This window comes from Eurytemora carolleeae, unplaced genomic scaffold (genome assembly GCF_000591075.1).
Source record: "Eurytemora carolleeae unplaced genomic scaffold, Eaff_2.0 scaffold405, whole genome shotgun sequence".
NCBI classification, from domain to species: Eukaryota; Metazoa; Arthropoda; class Copepoda; order Calanoida; family Temoridae; genus Eurytemora; species Eurytemora carolleeae.
In genome coordinates this window covers 186,672-211,912 of record NW_019396303.1, presented here as the reverse complement: position 1 = coordinate 211,912, position 25,241 = coordinate 186,672, and the positions used below count along the sequence as shown (strand labels likewise).

The following is a 25,241-nucleotide window of genomic DNA, read 5'->3' as shown; positions in this document are numbered from 1 at the left end:
TATTGAGTATGGAATTATAACATGGGGGGGGAGCGCAAAAAAATGGTAAACTACAGAAAATCAAATATTTGCAGAAAAGGCCAATTAGAGCAGTAAATAATGGATCATTTAAGGCAAATTCAGATCCAATATTTTTCAGATTAGAACTTCTAAATCTTAATGATACATATAAACTTGTTGACATACAGTCAAAATAAAAAGAAATAATAGCCTATTCCGAACTTTATTGAATTGGAATATCGGAAAATAAAAGTTTATAAATAGTTCCCATGTAAGGGAAAGCTTTCTGTAGACAGGTTTCTGGTTCGGTACCATCACAGCTTTGTTGATTGGTGTCCCTGAAAGGGTGATGAGCCGATTATGACTGCTTTGGTACCATCACAGCTTTGGCGTAAATATTAGCAGCATCCCCCGCAAGAATAGGTATTTGTTACTACATAAAGGAGTTAGGCGTCCCTCCTTTGAGTCGGAGATGTTTTCTTGTCAGCAGTTTAATCCTAACTAATGGTGAGTAGGCTGAGAAAATATTCCCCAGGATCGTCTTCCATATAGTTTGAATTTGTTGATTAACTTATCCCGACAAAACTAGGTGTTTTATCTTTTATGCATAAATACTTTTATGAAAACCTTCCAACTTCCTTCCATGATATGGTTAATTCTTTAGCTGAACCAAATAGAACAAATTAATATAAGCTTGAGAGGGTTTTCTTTAAAACGCTAGAATGTTTTCCCTCAGCTTTATTTTGAAATTTATGGAATTTGATTGAATTAAAGCTTAAAGAAACTTAATCTGCAAAATTGTATAAAAGAAATGTCGCCAAGAATTAACTATTAAGATTGGCATGCAAGTTATATCTGTAAAAAAATGTGTTTTATATGGATAAATTTAGTCTTTACTATCTTCTTCACCCTGAAGCTCAAAAACATGATTCTAATAAAATGTTACTCTCTGTTCCAACCCTTCCGCTGAGTACCCTCCCATATACTTCTACACCACCTGCTTACCTTTTTCATGATTTATCATCATTGTTCTGTTTAAAATGTACACTATAAACTGAACAGTGTACATCAATGTATTTATTTACAATTCTTATTCTCTTATAAAGGGCCAACCAATTAAAACAACCTACTCTGGTTAGGCGGGTCCAAACTACATAGTAAATAGTGATTTCTAATTTGTATTATCTCACGCTTTGTAGTTGAATAAAAGTATGATATGAGGAATATGATATAATATGAAAATGACATGCAGGAATGAAATTATATGTATATCAAGAGAATTTATAATTTTTCAATACAAAAAACTACAAGGATATCTTGTTTTATTACAAATCAGTTAAAGAGGAGGTAAAAGTTACTGTTATGAATCAGACATGTATTGGAATTAAGATTCTTCTAAGAAAAAAAATCCTTACATTTGCCACAACAAACTCAAATATTCTAATCCTTATGTCTTTGCAATGTGATATTAGATATTAGATATATTAGATATTTCAAATTGAGATTATTTGATCCAAAAGAATTCATTGTCTATAATATTAAGTTGCAAATATTTAAAGACTATAAAATCAAAATTTATTGCAATTACTCAATTCCTTTATGAAAATGCCGAGGTCATAAGTATTGTGTAAGGCAGCGCTGTCCATATTTGACGATTAAATGTTGAATTGATATCAATCAGGAATTTAAACCTTTGAATGTCAGAGAATATTGATAACTACTTGATCTAGGGTTAAATTCAAAGTTTTGTTCTCTGGACATTATAATACTATCAAAGAAAACAACTAATTTGATAATTATGCAAAAAGTTTACTTTTTCAATATAATTTATTTTACAAAATTACTTTCAACCACTTCAGGATTGTGAGTTTCCCCAGGGGTATAAATTTCTATAATTTTTTAGTTTTTTAGTTTTTTAACTTCTTTCAAATCTATTTTATATAAAGTGGGACCCATAAAATTGTGGAATATAAAGATGACTATGAAACACAATTTATGATTTCATGGATAAACAACTTATGTTATTGTATGTACAGACCGACTATATAACTAATAAGTTAATTAAAATTAACTTGTGAAATGATTTGCATTACGTCAATATTTAGCACAAATAGGATTTCTAATATGTCGTCTTTCTGTTCCAGGGTTTAATGGGTCTTACTGTAGCTAGCATTTAATTTACCGAAACTTGAGTCTAAGGTTGTTTTACATCTTTGTCTGGGTTTTCATCTAAAAATTATAAATAATTCATATTAATTCATATATATGTTAGCTAAAGTTGCCTTGCCCATGGAATTAAAAAAAATTGAATTGAATAGCCTATGTTACCCACTGTGATTTAAATGTCTCACGCTCTCCGGCAAAAATTGATGAGAATTTTGCCAATTACTTCTTAAAAACCAAAGCTAACAACAAGTGCTTTTCAGTGGTACAATGTTCATGTAAAGGGCTACAGAAAAGCATAAGCGTGTTAGAGCAGTGAAATCAGAGCCAAAGGCATTTGCTACACTTCAAAGTCGACCCTGTCTTAAAAATTGATGAGATTGTGTGTACCCCTGGTTTAACCCTGGGTTTCCTCAAAAAAAGTCAGCCCATTCGTTCCAGCTGTTTGGCCGGCTATAGGGAACATATTTCTATGAATGTCTTATTTTATGATTTGTTCCTAGGTTCAAATTTATAAAGGTTTTACTTTTGTTAGAACAGGAGAGTGACATAACTCAAGCATTAACTTACTAATAAGCTGCCTGTCCTAGCCGTAGTGTTTGGATCTTGAGCTTATGGTAATTGTCTTAAACTAGAAACCTCCAACGATTTTTCAGACGTTATGGTAAAAGAAAATAGGGCACTATAGCTAGTATATAATAATCACTTAAACTGATACTTAGATGTTTTGAAACTGGAGGATTTAAAACTGGCTTAAGATGATTTGTATTTATTTTAACCTGCATATTCCAAGTTCCATGATCATTCTTCAATTTATATCCATCATTGTAGATACACTCCTGATAGGTCAGATTACCTACGCAATCAAACAGGGGCTGTAATTGCAAGTGATATGCTCATTTAACAATGATACCCCAAAAAATCTTTCTCTAATCAAGAATGTATGAGATTGTATTATTATAGTTTGATTAAAAATTGATTATATTGTTGTTTTTCTTTAAAAGTGACTAGCGCATTTATGCTTTAGACAGTAAAGAAATTAACAGAACTCAACACTCTTTAGATATAAAAAGGATAAAAACTTAATTTTCACTTGGTTAGAGTTTTCAATATGGCATTGTTGTGAATCCTACATTCACACCTCTTCAAATGGAGGGTCATTTTAAAAGCAGTGAAATGCCAACAATATTGTAAGAAAGCGTAGTGTAGATTATATGTATATCGTTCTACACTAAACCAATCTTTGAACTTAATCCTTTCAGCTTTTTTGGTTTGCCTTTTTTAATATTAACGCTATAATTTTTTATCTTTCAATTTTTTAGTAATTGGTCAATCTTATACATTTACCAAAACGAAAATTAATTTAATGACCAATTTTCTCTATAACAGGCAACCCACTCAACTTCCAATTAATGTGTGCAGAATTTCTTCAGAAAGGTTGATGAGGCTTAACTCTTCCAATCCATGTACATCCTTAAAATCATCTATAGATATACCTGAAGCAGTTTTACTTGTTTCATCATTGACATTAAAGGTCATATCCCTAGACAGGTGAAGGAAAACATAAATAATTTTAATATTCTTTTGATAAAATATTTTTGATTACTTACTTACAGTGCATCCTAGCAGAAAGGAATTCCAGGGAAAACTGTGGATAAAATCCAGGTTTAGGCGGCTAAATAAAGTTTTTTTTGTATATTGTGCTTTTAATTATAACAAACTATCAACATTTTATATGCTCTATTTTGACTTAAAATCTTTTTTTACACCAAGAAGTTTTTAGGTTTTATTTTTTAATTTGATATTGGATAACTTTATTTTTAAAGAAAGACTACACAGCGAAAGAACTCCAAAGGTTTGTTTTGCAGAATAACTATTTAAAAAATGTTTTTGAAATCTCATTATGTTTAAAGTTTGGTAGTAAAAAAAAACACTTTTTTTCAAAAACAAAGTACACGCATATCAATAAAAATTACACATACTTACTAAACTTGTTATGGCAATATCACCCAGAGGGTACATGGAACCTAAAATAAATATTTTAAATATCTGAAAAAAAAATTACCTTTATGACGAAAAAAATTTCTTTTATGGTAATTAAAAACAAAATCATTTTTTTAATAATAAAAAATTCAAGTGATTTGGAATTTGGGACATAAAGAAAAAGTTTTTGAAATCTAGCTGAAAAACTTATTCAACTTTATTCAAGGCACAACTGAATTTTACTATCATTGTTATTGAATTATATATGTATTTAAATTTTTTTAAATATCCGATTATCAATTTAATAATATCTATGCCTTATTCTGTATTTTTCCATTAATTCAGAAAAAATCTTAAATCATACTTAAAGATTCTTCAATACCTTTTCCAGACCACTCCCCTGGAGTTTTGTTGAAGGAAAAATAGTATTTTTCTGAAACTGCAACTTTAATGTAAACAAAACATTAATTTATTTATGAAACCTGTATGGGGGTAAAACACATAAAATGTGTCACATGAAACAAGACATCCTAAACGGTAATTAAACAAAATGCTGTGTGGGATATGGTTCCATTATAGTGCAGGGTTACCCACCAAGGATGAGACTTCAGAGACGACTGTACAGAATACATTCTGTCTTTCTTGGTACATACATTGTGTCCTGCAGTTGTACACTTTTTTCTTTCCCTTTCAAATCATTTAGTACTATTTAAAGAATATATTGGAGACAGAAATCCCAATTCAAATTACATTTCTGCATAGTTTAGGAGTTTCAGGTCATCATTAAAGTCTCATCCTTTGTGGGTAGGCGATTGGAAAATAAAACAATAGTATTTAATAGTTAAGTTGATTGTCTTTGAATGGTTATGTTTATTGATTTAAAATCATAATATTTTCCAAAATGTTTGTTGCCTAAAGGTTGTACCCAGTACCCAGTCCAGAGTTCAAGTTTTCCTAAATATAGGAAAATATAAGTAAATTGTTTTAGGAACACTTTTGGTACTTTGGGTGTTATACTAATATAGGTTTATAAAAGAATCTAAATATTTTAATGTCAAAATTCGTTTTTTTGAAATATTTTACAGGCAACGCCGGGCACTTCAGCTAGTGTAGTATATATATACTGTATATATATATATACATACCTTTTTTCTTGATTTTCCTCTGATTGGATAATTGCATATACAGCATGAATCAAAATTCTGTGTTATTATGTTAGATTTAGAAGATGTTATAACTGATAATTTAATGCAAAATTTTTCTTAAATTATAGTTTGTAGACTAATGTCCCCTTAAACATATGTCTGAGCAAAAGTTATGGAATTATCCCTGTTTTGAGTCTCCGTTTCCCCATTTCAAACTATAATCTGCACCAGGCTCACCAGTTCCAAACTACAAAACAAATTTGGCTTGAAAGTTTTTTTATTTTTTTTGTTTATATCCAATAAATGTCATAATTGCCATCACGCAGATCTGTCGCTGTAATAAAAGTAAATTCAACAGATAGAAGTTTAAAGTCTGACCGAGTCAACCTCGTTGCACCAGCTAGTCCTGTACACTTTGTTGACCCCTGCCAGGTGGTACTGTACAAACTGAGATCGGAAAGGTTGACCCGGCTCGGAAATTCAAATGTACTCCGTCTGCCCGTGCCATGGCAGCCATATGTAATTGTTTTAAAAAGTTTATTTTAAAAGACGGTGGAAAAACACAAGCTTATTGTAGTAAGATTGTGTCAGTAATATAAGTATTGATCAATATACATTCATTATGTGTTAAGACACTTCTGTATGCCGAGTCCATTAGCGCCTGATCCAATCAGGGTTCAGTCATGTGTTTGTTGTTTAATCTGAACCAATAGAAATAGTATGGCAGCAACATAACATCTATCTTTCTATAAATCTCGTTATCCAATTAGAGTTAAGAATCCTTCAATCGGCGCTATCAGTAAATGGAAATATTTACTTCTTCTGAAACTATGGTGAAGAAGCTATGCTTATTTTAATATTTTATAAAGTTGTACAGTGGCAACCATGGAATTGCTAAATAGAAAGACGACTAAGACTAAACTTATGATCTTAAATATGGATCATAATGGAAAACATATTTTCATTGTACATACAGACTCCTAAAAATTCATAAATTTTTCTTATACATAATGCAATACCCCAAACCCTGTGTACTCAATGATACCCAATGAACTAGAAGGGTGAAGCATTCGACAATGTCAACTGTTCAATTTACAGCAGCCATTCAGAGCCCAAGACTTAAGACAGGGTATCGTTTTGAAAACAAGTTTTAGAACCCGGCTTTCATAAATGCATGGGGTTAGGCAGTTTTCTGGATATCAATACTTTTTTCGAATCTTTTAAATCAAAATCTAGCAAAAAGGAAACTCGGGAGTTTCGTTCAATGATACTCTTTTAAATTTTGGGCTCCAGGTAGAAGCTACATAATGTCAGAAACCCTGTGTACTCAATGATACCCAGTAAACTAGGAGGGTGAGATATTTGACAATGTCAACTGTACACTTCACAGCCATTCAGCGTAGAAGCTAGATAACTATGTCCCCCCCCTGGTCGTTATTTGTTTCACAGTTTTGTGGGTATCAAGCTAAAGCTAGAATTTAATTTACCGGAACTTGGTTCTCAGGTTGTTTTACATCTTCTTCAGGGTTTTCATCTAAAAATATAAATATATGTCATATTTGTTGTGTTAAATAAAATACAATGTGTTTTCAAAATCATAACAGTTTCTTCTTAAAGAAAAAAAATATCGTCTTTAAAAATAATTTGCTGCATTCATTCTTTAAAAGAATTTTAATTGAATGTCTGTCAACAACTTCACCACCTTACTCTACCAACGGCCATCTCTAACCTTTATTAAAACAATTTTTATACTTTTCAAGGATTACCTTGAATTTGAAATCAGAAGATAATAAATAAAAAACAATCAAACATTAAAGTCTTCTTTGTATTGTTTAGTTAGACCAACTGTATTTGAATAGGGATATTCGGAAATATATAAACATACAGTAAGAACTAAAAAACCGTGGAATATGAAGACGACAGAACATACTTTGTATTTGATGTTGTTACAAAGCAAACAGTTTCACTTGGCATGCATTAAATTTTAGTCCACTCGGTCCAGTTCTTTGACCAGCTATTACATATAAAATTCGATTTTTTTTATTTCCACGTTCAACACCCGGTACTTCAGCTAGTTTAGTATATATACCTTTAGTTTCCACAAGATATTGTTTAGCTTTGCTTGAGCTGAAGAACAGATCCAATAATGTTACCAGAATTAGATACAGTTTCATCCTTTACCTGAGTATAAACTTAAATAAAAATTAAAATTAATTGAATAGCTATGAATGCACCAGATCGGAATCTACATATGTGTGGAGTATCTTTAATCTTGATGTTTAATGTGGACACTTTTAAAGTTGGGGATATATTCTTGATCACTCAGACAAAGTGTTTCCTTCAAAGTAAGACGACCCCGAATTGATAAAAGGAATTGAATTGATCCATAGACCTGCAAAAGATGAAGATCAATGCTTGATCCAAGATTTGCTCAGCACAAAAGTTTTGTCCTCTTTTAAAAGATTGAGAATTGAGATTGGGTTAACTATTAATAGAATGGAAAAGTAAAACATGTCCCTAGTCAAATTTTTCAAGGCTAGGTCATTATCAAATAATTAGACCCCTACCTTGAAAGATTCAGGTTCTAGGGAAGTTTTAAAAATTCTAAAAGTCCCTTAGAAAAATGTTAAAAATATTTTTCTTGTTTTAAAAACATTAACATGTGATATAGGAAGATATGGAGAAAAAACACAAGGGGGTGGAACCCCTCCGAATTGTTAAAGAAGGGAATAAAAAAAGAGAAATATAAGACAAATTACTTACACACTTACTGTCCGAACTTTGAATTAGAACTGAATATTATGAAATGCAAAAAATAAAACTTATACATGAATATATTTGTTTTCATTTTCCTAATTTTTATGAATATGTATGTAATAGGAGAATTATACATTCAAACATTTCAATTATTAAACTTCTACATCTTTTTTCATGTCATATATTAGTGCATTTTTTATTATAATTTGGTTCCCTGATGTTAACCTTGGTTCCTGCTGTTAATCTTGGTTCCCTGCTGTTAACCTTGGTTCCATGCTGTTAACCTTGGTTCTCTGCTGTTAACCTTGGTTCCTGCTGTTAACCTTGGTTCCATGCTGTTAACCTTGGTTTCTGCTGTTAACCTTGGTTCTCTGCTATATACCTTGGTTCCGCTGTTAACATTTGTTCCTTCTGTTAACCTTGGTCCCTGCTGTTAACCTTGGTTCTTGCAATTAACCTTGGTGCCCTGCTGTTAACCTTGGTTCCTGCTGTTAATCTTGGTTCCCTGCTGTTAACCTTGGTTCCCTGATGTTTCTCTTGTTTCTTTCTTTTCCAAATCATTTAGCATTTAAAGAACAAGGCAAACCACCAAATTCATCCATCATTTTGTTACATTTTATTTGTTTTAGGTCGTCATAAAAGTCATATTCTTTGTGCCTATTTCCTGCAAGATTTATGCAATATGCTTCCTTTTGTCGAAGGCAATTTGGATAGATATTTTGTCTGCAGTTTTGCAATATTTTTTCTTTTTCTTTATGGTATGACAAACAGCCATAAAATATTCTTACTAGTACAGTTGTCGGACTGAGACAAACGTCGGACAAGTACAAACGTTGGACTAAGGAAAAAAATTATTTGAATTTTAAGATATTTTTTTATTAAAAAGTTATTTCCTTTTATCGACTGGTCTAATAAAAATCTAGCCAAAGGAACTCAAATATTCTTATCCCTATATCTTTGCAACCTGGTAATGGTATTAACCTCTGAAACTTTCAAAACTTATGTTTGATCTAATAGATTTCATAGGTTGAACTATAAAATGTTATTAGACATCAGGTTGCAAAGATAAAGGCATATTGATCAACATCAGAGTTTGTGACAATTGAACTCAACTCCTTTTTTGGTCTGTTGTTTTATACAGTGCCACCTTCAAAAGATAAGACTTTATTCAGTTGTCTGTGATTTTCAACACAATACGTGAGTGATTTTTTAATTATTTCTTATAGCAATAGTATTTTTTTCAAACTCTATATTTGACTGGTCTGACGTTTTTACTGGTCCATATGTTTGTCTCAGTCCGACGTTTGTACCAGTTTGACATTTGTAGTGTCCGACGTTTGTGGGTCCGATGTTTTTACTGTTACCAAAATGTCGTTTAAAGCTTAAAAAACCAATTCGGGCTAAAAAAAGCTTGACGCTTAAACTGAACCCTCAAGAAACTTTAATGTGCAATAAGTCATTAATTTCAGCCTTTCCGCCTGCACCTTAGCTAGAGCCGTTTTACTTTCTAACAAGACTTAAAACTTAGCAAACATAAATTAGATTGGTTAAAGGTTTTCCTTCCATTTCACAGTTTTATGAGTCCCCCTGTATAAAAGTTAAGAAATTGAAATTAAAGTGTTATTAACCATTTACCTTCCCCATCCTCAATTTTTATATTTTGGTATCTTGAGTATTTCAAATATATTGGTTTAACTGTTTGATTACCTCAAACTAAAAAATATGTTTTTTTACTAAATAAAAACACAAAATTGATTTTTATCGAAGCTTATGCTGAAATGAACTCGGGAATGCATGACAGGATTTAGAGAAAATCAAATAATGTACAAAAAACTTTTTTTAAAAATAATGTTTAAGTTGCTCCTGAGGTTTTATCAAGCTAGGTTTATTTTTTCCTGCAACCCCTGAGAGTATGAGGTTTCCCTTCATGGAGCGTTGTTGAATCTCATCAAGAAGGTCACCTTGTGCTCTACTCTGCTTCTCTAGATCATTAATTCTATCTTTGTGTTCCCTTAATATATCCTGCTGGTCAACTAAGACNTGGAAAAAATAATCAAAACAGCCAAGAGCTATTTTCCACCTAATTGCTTTATACTTGTACTGTTAATATAATCATCAATTTTGTGATTGTAAACTCTATCTGTATACAGATACATTTATTTTAGCAATGAACGTTATCTTATCTTATCTTATCTTATGTTCCAGGGCCCAAAAGGTTTTATAGCAAAATTGGTGAAGTATACCTGCAGTTTGGAAACAGCACAACAAAATGGCCGTTTTACACTTTTTTCGAGTAATTTCCACTCTATTTATAATCTATTCTCTTTGCCTATATGCAAAGAGAATAGAATATATAGAATATATATAGAATACATATTTCAAGCTGAAAGGGACTGACAAAATTCATACCGAGGGATTTTCTAATGTGATAGCAACTGTATAGATAGATAGATATGCAGATAGATAGATAGATAGATATATATATATAGATAGATAGATAGATAGATAGATAGATAGATAGATAGATATAGATAGATAGATATAAAGATAGATAGATACATAGATAGATAGATAGATAGATAGAGATATAATTAGATAGATATATAATTAGCTAGATAGAACAGGTAGACAATTGAATAATAATGTAGCTTCAAATTGTTTTATTTGTCTGGGGGCATATATGCACTATATTGAGGTGGACCTGTCTAAAGTTAGTTACACCCCCCCCCCCCCCACCAAGAAAGTGAATTTTCCTTTAACGCGCTAAAACTCCCAGGTGGGTTGCAATGTATTTATGTATGTATCAAGTAGCCCAAAGGGCGTATACAGGGGGTGGGGCAAGAGGTGCAGTGCCCCACCCTAGAATTAAGAGCTTTCACACTTTTCAAATCTTAAACTCTAGAGTGAAGAACATAAAAAAAAATTAGTTTTCTGTTCATTCAGTGCACTTAGAAGATTGTAGACGTGGATTAGAGCCACCGTGACAGAATTCCGAATGAAAAATCTATTTAGAATGCACATTCATCCTAATCGGATGGGCGCTATCAGGGATAGCAAAGTAAAATAAATATTTTTAAATGCCAAGCCACAAAAGCTTAAGTTTGGACGTAGAAAAAGACCATTTTTAGTTTTTTTATTTGGATTTAATTCACTTTATTCATTGGATCGCCATTTTGTAATCTTTCTTTTTATTGCAAAATAGCTAATGCTTCGCGCAAATCTTGCCCCCCCCTACATTTATTTCTGTATACGCCCTTGGCCCGTGGAATTTTAAAAATTGAATAAGATCAAAAAACTTATAATTTATTTAACTTATATGTCATCCCCAAGGGTATCTATGAGTTTCCTCACTATAATTCCGCCCATGAATCAGCCATTTTGCCAGCCATTGCAAACATAAATGAACGAAGAGCTTATTATATAGATTACAATTGTACTCATACTTTTTTTTCAAAACGGAAACTTTTACAAGTTATAACTATTTTCTGGACCTCTATCCTTTTTTTCATCTCATAGAATTTAAGTTTAAGCTGAGTTTTTCATTTTCAAGAATGTCTTTTACTTTCTCTACTTTAACTTAAGTTCCCTCTCGGAGACACCAAACCAAACAATTTCACCCCCCCCCCTCCCTCTTTTCTTCTCTCCGACGGAGTTATGAATTTAAACAAAGCCTTACGTGTCGTAAATCTATTTTCAAAAGTTAAACAAAGAATTAATGACTTTCATTAAAAATTAATTGTCATCTTATTTCAGAAGTTAATAACGTCTTTTAGTACTGTTTGTACCCTAATTTGTACCCACAGTTCCTGTTCTAGATCGTAAGGATTTTTCTTAATTACGAATATTGTTTCATTATGTATACCCAATATAATTAAATGTAATTTTTCAGGAAATAAAGAGATTTTCATTCATTATTGATTACTGGAAGTGTGGTTTGTTCTGTAATTTTCGAGAATCAATTTTCTTGCGGCTAACAATAGTACATGCAAGATAATTAAACTGTATGTGTACCTTTAAAGCATCTTATACTTATGCCTGATAACCAAAAAGCCAAATGTTTTCAATTAGAATTTTTTTGCCCCCCTAGATTTATTGCTGTAAACGTAGCTCCCTCGCCTTCTTCCCATGAAACCCTGTACAGACCTGTTGCCTGTTCCCTCCACCCCTCCCCTCTGACCGAGAAAGTGAATTTTCCTCCCAACACTTAAACTGCAAGGCATGTGTTGCAATGTTTTTATAGAGTAAAATCCTCATGAAACCCTGTACAGTCCTGCTGCCTGTCCAATGTCCAAAGTATGGATAGATAGATAGATAGATAGATAGAACAGGTTGTAATAGATAGATACAGAACAGGCATTAATACTTGTCTGGGGCATATGCACTATATTGGAGTGGGCCTGTCTAAAACTCCCCCCCCCCCCCTCCCCTTTGACCAAGAAAGTGAATTTTTCAATTAACGCTATAAACTCCAAGGTGTGTTGCAATGTATTTACCAAGTACCCCCCCTCCCTCGCCCCCTTCCCATGAAACCCTGTACAGTCCTACTGCCTGTTTAATTTCCAAATTGTCCAATGGTAGAACTCAATACTCAGGCTATAATCTGCCTCTTTCAGTGTAAGTTTAGTTAATTTTATCATCAGTAGAGGTCTCGTATAATACTTCAGCATAACACTTGAATCTGTATACAGACAAATGCAAAACCGGCCATATTGTTTTTAAAGCTTTTTCTATTGTTGAACTTTCAATGTTTATCAAAGGTGTGACTATTAAATAGTTTGTGTATTCAGGTTCATTAGTTATATTAGTCACACCTATAATGATAGTTATACTGTCCCTGTTCTCGATAACTCTTGGAACAGATCTGTTGAATGTTGAAAAACCATCAGCTTTATTTATTTTGTTCTTTCCTCCTTGGCGTAGGATAATATGATGAATGTTGAATAGTGAAATCTCAACAGCTCATTGGTGTATTTCTTCTTTACTCTTTGGCGGGAGATGTTGAATGTTGTCGTTGAAATAGGATGTTGATGTAGATGTTGAAATACTATCGCCCAGAGTTCTTTATGTGTGTTCCTCTTGACGTAGGAATTTAATTAGCCATTATCTTGTTCAGAACTTTTCTTGGGCTTTGGCTCTTTATCATTATATTTGATGTTACATAAATAAAGGTTCTTTATTGACTATAAACATATGATCAAAAAAGTCAATTTATTTTACTAATAAAACTAAAATCTCCTTCGTTCTTCAGTCTCCGACACAAAATTAAAATTAAAGTCTTAATTAACTATAAACATGTAATTAAAAAATTTTATTTTACGAAAAAAACTAAAATATCCTGCGTTCCTTATAGTCTCCGACATAAAATATTAAAAATTGATTTACTAATAACTAAACTAGAAATTACTCAGTCCTGCGTCTCAGATATACAAAAAAAAGAAAATTTTATTTGAAACTACTACTAAATTTAATTGAAAAATACTATCACTTTACTGAAACTTTTACTTAAAAACTTATTTACGCGGCACTTCCAAACCGCAAAGTTTCTTTTATCAATTAATTAAAAATGAATTCAAATCATAGAAAATTAGGGTACATTTCAAAGTAAGACCTCCATCTGTAAAATTGCATAAACTCTATATTCTAGAATCTACACAACTTCACCTGGAAGTTCATTTTCATTGCTAAATCTGAAAAATTTGAGTTTATAAAAGCACTATTTAAAAAAGTCAATTTAGGTCGACGGTCCTTGTGGAAGTGAGCCTTCCAGGCCTTACCAGGCCCGATGAAGATTCGGTGCCGCGCTCTACTCGTCTACCGCTCCCTTTCATTCATTCATTTCATTCATTCGGCTCACTTTTACCAGGCGTGTATCACGTTTGTTCTAAAAGTTTAAACAGTTTTAAAGGGACTCTTCCTGACAATTTGGATGAATCGTCCAAATTGCTGTACTCGAAGGAATTAGGATGGTAAAGCCAGCCTCAGAGTATCTATTACGCCTCTAAAAATATTCATTTTTTTAAATGATATAACCCCCAGGGATTATGTCAGTATTTAGTGTGAACTCTTGTGGCAGAATTATGAACTACATTCAGTTGCAAAGGAAGGATATCTAAAATATTCCATTAATTAAAAAAATAAAAACAGCAATTCTTACTACTTTTAGTTTAAAAATTTATAGAAAAAAAAATGAAAAAAAGCAAAAAAATATTCATTTGAAAAGATTTCAAAATTCTTAAATTTTACTATACAGATTTCAATACCCCAAACCCTGTGGGTGCTATGGAAACGCCTCACTACGGAAACGTCTCACTGCGGAAATGCCTCAAAAAAAGCGGGAACCCCTCAAAAGAAGATTTTTTTAGTTGTTTCCTTGATTTCTGTAATAAATACGGAAATCCCTCAAAACCCAGTTTTAGAAGGGTTTCCTTTTTATTTTGTGGCGTTTCCTAAAATATTTGAGGAGTCTCCACTTTTTAACTGACAAATATTTTTGAGGGATTTCCCAATATTTTTGAGGTGTTCCGCAAAATGTTTGAGGTGTTTCCGTATATTTAAAACTCTATTTAGTTGAGGTGTTTCCACTCTTGTTGAGGTGTTTCCTCAAAATATTTGAGGCCTTTCCGTATTTTTAAAAACTCTATTTAGTTGAGGCGTTTCCGCAAAATTTTTGAGGCGTTTCCGTATTTTTAAAAACTCTATTTAGTTCAAGTGTTTCCTCTTTTTTTGAGGTGTTTCCGCAAAATATTTAAGGCATTTCCATATTTTAAAAATTATATTATTTAGTTGAGGTGTTTCCTCTTTTTTTGAGGTTATTCCATATTTTAAAAAACTTCATTTAGTTGAGGTGTCTCCTCAAAATTGTTTTTAAAAATTTAAAAAAGAGGTAACAACTCAATTAGTTTGAGAGTTATCAGAATTGTGTTGAGTTGAGACATTTCCGCACATTATTGAGATGTTTTTCTTTATGAATAATTTATATTTCGTTTTATCTCTCCACTAACTACTTTTTACCGTTATTGTGAGCCATTTTCATATACAACTAAAATGGTATAAAAACAATTTATTTTTATTTAAATTTTTTTATCACTTGAAATATATGCAAAGGCACTACAAATTGTAACCATCCCCCCCCCCCTTCCTGCTGAGGCTGGGTATAGAGCATGATGAAAAATTCTTCAGGACAAATCAACCCAAACCTGGGCCCCCCTCCCCCTGCTCCAGCCGCTTTATCTAGTGTTGCCCCCTACAGGGGCTGACAAACCAGCTGGCCCTAGGACTAAGAAAAGGCGGGATCTGGGTTTAGAACACAGAGAGGAAACTGAAAGGAGAAAGAAGCCAGTTGTGCATATCAGTCCTCAGAGAGTATAGGATAAAGTAATTCGCCAACTCCCCACAGTTGTAGGATGGTCAATCCACTAGGAACTGCTGGGTCGAATTGGGGCTGTGGGAAAAACCAGATTACTCTGGTTAAGGAAGAGTCTTAAAGCTCTGGTTAAAGAAAGAGTCTTAAAACTCTGGTAAAAGAAGAGTCTTGGAACTGAGATTCTAAATAGAGAAGAGCACAGAAGTTGTGATTCTAAATAGAGCAGGCAGGGAGAGTGGATTCCTCTGTCTTGCAAGAAGATCCCAGGAAACCAAAGCTGTGGATCTGATTGAGACTGTAGTAGCAGTATATCTACATCGCTAATTTAGTTCTTTGTCTTTTATTGGTGAAAGACTATATCGTTTAGAGTATTGTTACCCTCCTTTGGGGTGTATCCTTTCTATAGTAAAACAATATAGATTTTGACAAAGTAAAGTACTGTAACTTTAATAGATTTATTTCTGATGCAATCTTGCAAAATATAAAAGGGAGGGTTAAATAAACAGAATTTAAGAGGATTGGGAGGGGGGGGGGGGATCAATCCAATGAAAATATAGATATTTTTAAAGAAACGACTTCCTCTCCCCTTGAAGCTTACTCACGCCACAGTATTAAGAGGTAGTGTCTTAAGAAAATTACATAAATAAGCTTTTAATAATTGTAAGATGGAAGTGTGTTCTAATGATACAAAAGGTCGAATTTTTCATCTCAGTTTTAAACTAGTCAAAACTTATTATAAAAAGTCGTAAAACGTCGACTTTTTCATCCCAGTTTCGTGGTAGTCATAACCTGGTACGCAAAAGTTGCAAAATCGTCGACTTTTTAATCCCAGTTTTAACTTGGAATAAAAATTCAATTTTTATGACTTTTTTTCAAGTTTTGAACTAAGGTTTCCAACGAATTTTCGTTGAACCAAATTTGCTTATAGTTTGGAACACTAGGCCTGGTGACGATCTTATAGAATTTCGATTCATACCCCTGGGGATACTCGATCTGGTCCATCGAGTGATTGATAGTAATTTTGTGAAATTCATTATATTGAAAAAGAAAACTTTTTGCATATTTATTAAATCTAGTTGTTTACTTTGATGGTATTAAGATGCCCAGAGGTCAAACACTTAATCATCGAATTCAAAAGTTATAAGAGTAGACATAGAGGTTAATCCTTACAGATTAGCAGATACATACCTGATTAATAACAGGATCTTCGTTCTTTTCGATTTAAGAGATATTATTCTCTTCATGTACATTCAAGTTCTTTCCTGCATGTCATTTTCACTGAAAATTTTACTAAAAATAATTAATTTTTGGTTTTAAATAACAGGCATAACTCCATATCTTTTGCTCCGACAAATGTTCAAAGGGATATTTTATTTAATATACTTTCCTTACTTTTATTTGACTGTGTTATTGAAATCAAAAGTTCAGTTTTAAAATTTGAAATGTTAATTTTTTCGTTGTTGAAGACATTTTGCATAAAATAGATTTTACATCTTAAATTCAATTTAGGAAAATGGTTCTTTATAGATTTATGACATCTTTTTGCAATAAGGAAATATTTTATCTAAGATTAGAAAATATCTTACAGTCACAAGGTATAAGTAACTAAATATATTTATTTTACTTTAACAATTTTCGAGTTTATATATATTGTTATAATGTTGTTTTGATATTTTTCACTGTATTTTGTAGATATAACATTTAGCTTATGTTTTAATTTTATGGTTTGAATTCCTAGACACAGTGAAACCTTAATTAGAGTAATTTATTGAAGAATTAGAATTAAACACTCTCTGGGGTTTAAGCCTAATCCTAATACAGGGAACTAGTCTTTAACATTCAAGCCATTATTTCAAATGTCATAACATGTGAAATTGTATATATAATGTGGTGGATTCATCTTTACTAGTATTATATTATGATTTTAAGGTTTACATTCGAATTTGGGCTCCCAGTTTATAATTCTGAAATTACCTTTTTTTTATAATTTTTAAAGGTTCCAAAAGGTATTTAAAAAAATATAAAATTCTGGAATGGAAACTGCATATTTTAAAATTTTCCTTGTGATTACCAGAAATTATCCAGATTCAATTACATATACAATTATTGAAAATTAAATCTGGTTCAGCCGGCATTTTGGCATTTGTCTGATATAAATTGTCAAGTTTGGATTGAATTTTAGACAATAAAGCAGTGAGGGATAAAATTAATCAATTAAAGGGAAATGGTTTATTAGCTCTAAAGAATGGGAAACAGCAAGGTTTGAAAATATATTTTTTAATTTTTCAACTCTAGACATCTGATGTATACACTCCAGGTGGAGATCCCTCCCATCTATAATCTGCACCAGGTTCACCCGTTCCAGACTACAAAACAAATTGGGCTTTAAAGTTTTTTATTCTATTTTATATTCAATAAATGTCAGAACTGCCATTACAGCCATATCATGGGCAGCCGTAGTACATTTGAATTTCCGAGCCGGGTCAACCTTTCCGGTCCCAGTTTATACTGTATCGCCCGGACATTGGGTAAATAAAGCAGACACTCAATAGGACAAGCCGGTGCAACAAGGTTGACGCGGTCAGACTTTAGGTTGTTTTTACTTTTACTAATGGGTTAATTTTAAAAAGATGAAATGTTGAAATGTATTTTCTCTTCTAAATCTTGTTTTTATCTCAAGCCAAATTCTAAATTTATTCATGAAGAAATTTATAAATATTTTATAGGATGGGCAGAAAGGAACTAGTTCACCCTGGAATTTGTTAAATCTAAATACAAATAGTTTATTTTTCTGAACTTGTGAATGAAATCTCATTTAAAGATTTTCTTCCAAATTTAATCAAGCTTCTGGGATTCTATTCAAGTCAAGAAATATAGGCTTTTAGTTTGCACTGCCTAGGGTTGGGCAAATTTTTGTTAACTTCAACAACAGAAATTAACTGAAAGTTATGTAAATCAACGCAAATAACAGTTATTTTATTACTGTATATACTTATAACACTTTTTAAGTTTTAACCCTATAATAGGGTTAAAAAAATTGTTTTAGTTTTTGACAAATATTAAGAAATGTTTCTAAATCCATTTTCAAGGGCTTTTTAAAAATGTAGTTTTTAGATATGTCGATTTATTTATCTCAAAAAAGTCATTTTAGATTTCTTTTTAACACGAACCAGCATTTTTGTTGCCCTGTAATCTACCCAATGAATTAAAAAATGATTTACTATAAATTCTTATAAGTCAAAATTGCAAGGTTTTAGTGTGTGACGGAGCTAAAGACGACCTGTCTCTGAGCTTTAAGCCTCCACGTAGCCGGATATTATATTGTGATAGGTACTGTTTCCAGTTACAAGTTTATATAGATATATTTCTGTAAATAAATAGTTAGTTCGTTTTGATTCTCGTCTCGCCTTAAGTGTCAGAATTGAGAGCGCAATGACAAAAAAGCCCGTGGCGAAATCATTCTGTTTTAATTAAAGCGCTCTTTTCAGGAATTTGAAGTTGATAAAACTGATTTTTTAATTGTTTCAAAGCAGAATTGGCTCTTTGCCCAATATATACCAAATTCTTTATAAATCCTATGTAGCGTGTCATATTAAATTAAAACAGATGATGCACCAATTGTGTATGTATAAAAAACCCTGTATAATTATCTGAGGATACAAATATGATGTATAATTGTTATGGTATTGGCAAATTTGACTGAGTATTGCATCTTGAAATATCGCAAAGTTGGTGAATGAGTGATTTTAAGATAGATTTAGTATAATGAGTCAGTAGTTGAATAATCATTAGACTTTGTGATATTTCAAGATGCAACACTCAGTCAAATTTGTCAAAACTTTCATTGTAGAAAAGTTTAAGAATTCAACACACAAAATATTAATCTTAAGTAGAATTGAAAAAATGGTTTGAGTTGTTCTTTTTATCGTGACGCAGCTGTATTTTTAAAAATCACACTTTAAAGGCCCTAAATATACCATTTAAAAAGTAGTTTTTCCCGGAAGAGTCAAATGGGGTGGTACAGAAAGGGAAATAGTGGTGGCTCATCGCTGCCGGAAGAGAAAAAAGCTAATATGTGGCACGGAAAGGGAAATAGTGGTGGCTCATGGCCGCCTGCCTTCCCCCGCTCGTCATACGAAACATGACAGATGGTTTGAAATGTCTTTTTGTATGATGTATTAGGTTGTTTGATACCAAAACGAACAATAAAGAATATTATATGGCAGTCATATTATAGTTAAATTGATTTCAAAGTAAAATATATTTGATTAAAAGTTTTTTAACGAAATAGATATATATTAGTGTATGGAAGAAGACATTCAAAGCTATTTACCAACTGTCATGTTTTTTGAGACACCCTGTAACTAATCATTGGCAGAAGATAAAGGGTCAACGTTGCTGGTGAGAGGGGGGGGGGGGGGGGGGGGGGGTAGGAGGATTTTCTCCGCTTGTCAGCTGTAAATCTAAAATGGCTGAACATGAATAACAATAAAAGTAATCTATATTTCAAGAATTAATAATAATATGTTTTTTCTAAATTAATATTTCTAGATATTTCTAGATGGTTTCTATCTGGATATTTCAAGATTAATGTATCTGGATACATTTCTAGATTAATGCATCTGGATATTTCTAGATTGATCTATCTGGATATTTCCAGAGTAATGTATCTGGATATATTTCTAAATTAATGCATCTGGATATTTCTAGATTAATCTATCCGGATATATTTCTAGATTAATATATCTAAATAAGTCTAGATTGATATATCTGGATATTTCTAAATTAATCTATCTGGATATTTCTAGATTAATCTATCTGGATATTTCTAGATTAATCTGTCTGGATATATTTCTAGATTAATCTATCTGGATATTTCTAGATTAATCTATCTGGATTATCAGACCAGTAAATATCTGAATCCTCCTGAGCTTCCTGTAAACTTGATTTCACAATTCCTTTAGATATATCCGAGGTGGCTTCTACACGATAATTATCATCATCTGAAATATAGAAACTGAATACAGGGTGTCACTGTCCATATAATCATTTAAAGAGCTCGCCCTATATAAACATTGATCCATCAATCTGATAGGTGAGAGACGACACTTGAAGATAGTTTTCATTTATTTTTTATTTTATTCAAATCTTATTTTTGTGGACACCTATTTGTTTAGTCAATAATACCTAGATATCCTCCAGTCTTGTTGACAGCCATTTCCCTTCCCATTCCTTCCTTTGGAACTTTTCCTTTTATTCTTTCCTTTGTAGTTCCTCCTTTCCTCTTCTCCACCGCCCTTCTATCCACAGTAGCAGCTTTGAATAGAAGGTTTTGACCCCAGCTGGTTCCAACAGATGCTTCCACAAGTCCTGCAGCTACGGCTAGTTCTCCAGCAGCTCCTGCTAGTCCTGCAGCTCCAGCTGCAGCAGCTACATTTGGTTCATCTGCTGCTACGACTATTTCACTATTGGCAGCTTTTTTGGGATTAGTTTGATTTTTCTTTTTCTTAGATCTTGTTGTTCCCTCCCAGTTCTCATCTGAACTCAGTGAACAACTACTTCCACATCCACCTAAATCAAGTTAAATAATGATTGATTAAAGGGACTGTAAGTGTAATTTTGAGTGACCCTACATGTAAAGAATGCAATGCCCGGTTTCCAGCGGTATCCGTAAAGGCTTTATCTCATCAAAAATATAGAAAATACCATTGTTTTACTGACTCGAAAAGTGTTAAATTCTGATAATTTCTCCGCTGCTGCTTATGAGCAAGAAATTCCCAAGTCCCATTTTGCAGAGAAACCGTAAATAAAAATGAAGTAAACATGAATATCCAATTCAAACTTTATCAGATAAAGCTTTTAAGGGAACCGTTGTGAATCGGACATTGCCATCTTTGCAATGCATGGAGGGTCACTTGAAATACGCTAACAGTCTCTTTCAGTATATTTGTTTACAGTGTATAGGCCTAAATATCAATATAATGCTGACGTATCCTATTGCAGTGTTGCTTTCTAACTAATTACAATACAGCACTGCAGTCACGCACCTCTGACCCTTCAGTAAAAGTAAATTCAACCTAAAGTCTGATCGCGTCAACCTTGTTGCACCGGCTAGTCCTATTGAGTGTCTGCTTTATTTATCCAATGTCCGGGCGATAAAGTACAAACTGGGACCAGAAAGGCTGACCCGGCACGGAAATTCAATTGTACTACTGCTGCCCGTGCAGTGCTCACTGCTCATTGTATTAAATTGTATTGCATTGGATATAAAGGTTAACTACTGTACAGAATTACCCATATGCAAAGATCTGTATATCACTGAAATATAGCTACTATCAAAGTTAGTCATTAATATATTAGACAGGCTCAACTTTAAAGTGTCGCAACACCTTAACAAACTCACTAATACTTTTTGTAGCCATAGAAATATACAACGCTTGTTTCTAGTTTAAGTTTAAGTGGAATAATTGGAAAAATATTGTTGTGCTTTGCGATAGAGCGTACAAGTCTTCGTTTGCACTTATATTCTTATAAGTACATGGCAACGGTCATGGATAAGTAAATACCTGGCTACAGGCCAGGATAAACGAATACCTGGCTACTTTACACCCTCATGGATAAATGATACCTGGCTATTATACGGACATGGATAAATGAATACCTGGATACTATACGGACACATGGATAAATGAATACCTGGCTGTTATACGGACATGGATAAATGAATACCTGGCTACTATACGGACACATGGATAAATGAATACCTGGCTGTTATACGGACATGGATAAATGAATACCTGGCTATTATACGGACATGGATAAATGATTATGAATAACCAGAACATTTTTAAATCTTAATTGTAATGATTGTAATATATATAGGGTTTTAATGCGTATTTTTAATTATCACAAAAATGCAAATATATAATAATTGAAACAGAAATTGATTACACGCTCCAAATTCTAAAAATATTATTCTAACAGCTTTGCTACCAACATGGTGCAAGCCTTTGATCTACCAACTATTTTATCTACGTGTCACTTTTGGAAATAACTTGATAAATGCATGAATAAAAAACAGAAATTAATTTCTATTTCAGTATGTATTCTTAAAACCTTGAAAATTACTAGGTTGATAAAGGTCTTGAAATATGTAGACGATAAATAAGTAAAAATTTAAATAGTTTAAATTTTGACTCAATATTTGAACTTTAAAATTTTAAAATTTTTGAGAGTAAAATTTTGCATATTTCTTGATTGATTAAGAATTAAACAATCAAAACTTTCATATCGAACAGAATAATAAGCTCATTTAAGCTCATAAAGGTCTAAGAGGTGCTGTATTTTTCGACCTACGGAAATCAGCTATACTCCGCTTCTGACCTACGCTAAATCCGCTATACTACAAATCCGACCTACTAGCACCTGGTTTTACAGCTGCTATATGGACTTGTGGCTGCAGCGCCCGGCCCCCTAGCCTGTCCTAGAAGCGGCGCTCGGCCCCCTAGCCTGTCCTAGCCGCAGCGCTTGGCTCAGAAATTGTCTTAATCTAACTTTACCCTCAAATAATACAAAAATTAACAACTGGCGTAGGTCCAATATTGCAGTAGGTCGGAAAGTATAGTAGGTCGGAAGTTCAGTAGGGGAGGATGTTGGCGTGGGTCCAATATTGCAGTAGGTCGGAAAGTTAGTAGGTCGGAAGTTCAGTAGAGGAGGATGTTGTGTATAGACGATCTAACATTACCGATTAATTTCATAGCTTGAAATATCAACAGTCAGCGACATAATACTGCAAAGTTAAAATAGATAGAAAGTTAGAGTTTCTATTCTACCTGATTCTTCATCCGAGCTTGTAGCTTTTAGGAGATGTATATGCCGGCCCTGCAGTACATTGTTTATATTATATGCAGTACAATTGTAATAATTGAAAATGCCTCCTGTTGAATATCGGTAATGTCGTTGTCATTGTAATGATAAAAAGACCGACCACACTATGTATGTCTTCTCTGTGCTTAATCCTATTTAGGCTTTTGCCTCTTCTCTAGATATAAACAGTGCACATTTCATAAAACTGTGCACATTTCATAAAACTGTGCACATTTCATAAAACAGTGCACATTTCATAAAACTGTGCACATTTCATAAAACAGTGCACATTTCATAAAACAGTGCACATTTCCTCTAGAATTCAATATGTGTATTGGATAGACCATTTGAACCCATAACTTGAAGCTTACAGTTGTCTTCCTTTTCCAAAATATTATGGTTGGTTCCCTCAAGTTTTTTAATTAACTAATATTTTAAATATTTCTCACTATCATCATTTCTTGTCTAAATTGTTATATTGATATATATTAATACATTATAAGTTTGTGCGCTAATGTTTTTAACTAAATTTTCCTTTAAGGCCTGTCTAAATTAGGCAAAGTGCTGTGTAAGAAAAGAAAATAATTTCAAAACAGCTTTTTTTCAAGTATTTTTCTATTTTACACTATGCCAAATTTTCAATATTAAAAAAATTGGCAAAAATTGTATTTTGTAAATAGTTTATGGATAGTTTCAAAGTTAAATAATTTACCAAGTTTTTAAAGGTTAAAAACCGAACTAATACAAGTCACTATACCTGTGCGCCGGTCAGTCGTTAGATTGTCCAGATAAACAGAACTATACCTGTGCGCCGGTCAGTCGTTATATTGTCCAGATAAACAGAACTATACCTGTGCGACGGTCAGTTGTTAGATTGTCCAGATAAACAGAACTATACCTGTGCGCCGGTCAGTTGTTAGATTGTCCAGATAAACAGAACTATACCTGTGCGCCGGTCAGTCGTTAGATTGTCCAGATAAACAGAACTATACCTGTGCGCCGGTCAGTCGTTAGATTTTCCAGATAAACAGAACTATACCTGTGCGCCGGTCAGTTGTTAGATTGTCCAGATAAACAGATTTATACCTGTGCGCCGGTCAGTCGTTAGATTGTCCAGATAAACAGAACTATACCTGTGCGCCGGTCAGTCGTTAGATTGTCCAGATAAACAGAACTATACCTGTGCGCCGGTCAGTTGTTAGATTGTCCAGATAAACAGATTTATACCTGTGCGCCGGTCAGTTGTTAGATTGTCCAGATAAACTGAACTATACCTGTGCGCCGGTCAGTCGTTAGATTGTCCAGATAAACAGAAGACGGAAATATAAGATTACTTTTCTTTTCAAGTGTAGTGTTGTTCTTTCCTAAAAATACACAAAAAATAAACTTTAAATTCAATTTTTTAGATTCATTTAAAAATGATGTTCAAAAAGTCCCAAAAATTATATTCGTTTTATCTAAAAATTTTAATTACAAAAATCTGGAAGCTTTAGAATAGACATTAGACAGTCATTTAGCAGACAAAAAAAACAGATAAAAGACATTTTTAACTTTTTTGAAGCAATAAAAAAATGTCCAAAACTGTGATTTACGACAATGGAATCGTTTTTAAGGAGTGACAAACTTTTATAAAGGAACTGAGTTTTTTGCCACAAATTCTGATTTCACAATCGCTATATCTTTGCAACCTAATAGTGTAAACCTTTGAAATCTAAATTTTTTTTCTTTCTAAATATCAATTTGAGTATTTAAATTTCCGATTGGATGATGAACTTTGCTCTAGTAATTCTCGCGCAATATACCTGTAAACCATGTTCCTAGTTTAGCTCTGCTATTTGTACCATTTTCGCTTCCACTCGATCCTAAAAAGAATAAATCATTAAGAACAGAAATACAGTAACAGGAGCGTTTTCAAGAATTTGTCCAGGGGGGCCTATCTTTTCTAGAGTAGGGGGGGGGGGGGG

The 25,241-nt window shown here is 32.7% G+C and overlaps 2 protein-coding genes across 3 annotated transcripts in view; both read right to left on the bottom strand.

Annotated features, from left to right (window-relative positions):
* Nucleotides 1-207: 207 nt before the first annotated feature.
* On the bottom strand, nt 208-8,113 carry LOC111700527 (uncharacterized). Of its 2 annotated transcripts, none has more exons than XM_023471465.1 (13): nt 8,055-8,113; nt 7,381-7,472; nt 6,779-6,825; nt 5,476-5,538; nt 5,292-5,310; nt 5,059-5,100; nt 4,529-4,591; nt 4,150-4,190; nt 3,774-3,838; nt 3,660-3,706; nt 2,943-3,019; nt 2,183-2,229; nt 208-338 (listed from the first exon to the last, which is right to left on the bottom strand). In XM_023471465.1, the coding sequence occupies exons 2-12, from the start codon at nt 7,463-7,465 to the stop codon at nt 2,206-2,208; spliced, it is 573 nt and encodes a 190-aa protein (XP_023327233.1). In that variant the 5' UTR covers nt 7,466-7,472; nt 8,055-8,113; the 3' UTR covers nt 208-338; nt 2,183-2,205. The 2 variants fall into 2 exon arrangements, with proteins under 2 accessions (XP_023327233.1, XP_023327232.1); XM_023471464.1 differs by lacking the exon at nt 208-338 and adding an exon at nt 1,789-1,889.
* Nucleotides 8,114-19,894: 11,781 nt separating this feature from the next.
* The window catches only part of LOC111700526 (uncharacterized), a 38,041-nt gene continuing 32,694 nt past the window's right edge, over nt 19,895-25,241 (bottom strand). Inside the window, exons 33-35 of the mRNA XM_023471463.1 lie at nt 23,244-23,292; nt 20,599-20,982; nt 19,895-20,414 (exon numbers count right to left, since the gene is read on the bottom strand). Of these exons, the coding sequence (XP_023327231.1) occupies nt 20,290-20,414; nt 20,599-20,982; nt 23,244-23,292 (558 nt within the window). The 3' untranslated portion in view covers nt 19,895-20,289. The remainder of the gene's footprint in view (nt 20,415-20,598; nt 20,983-23,243; nt 23,293-25,241) is intronic.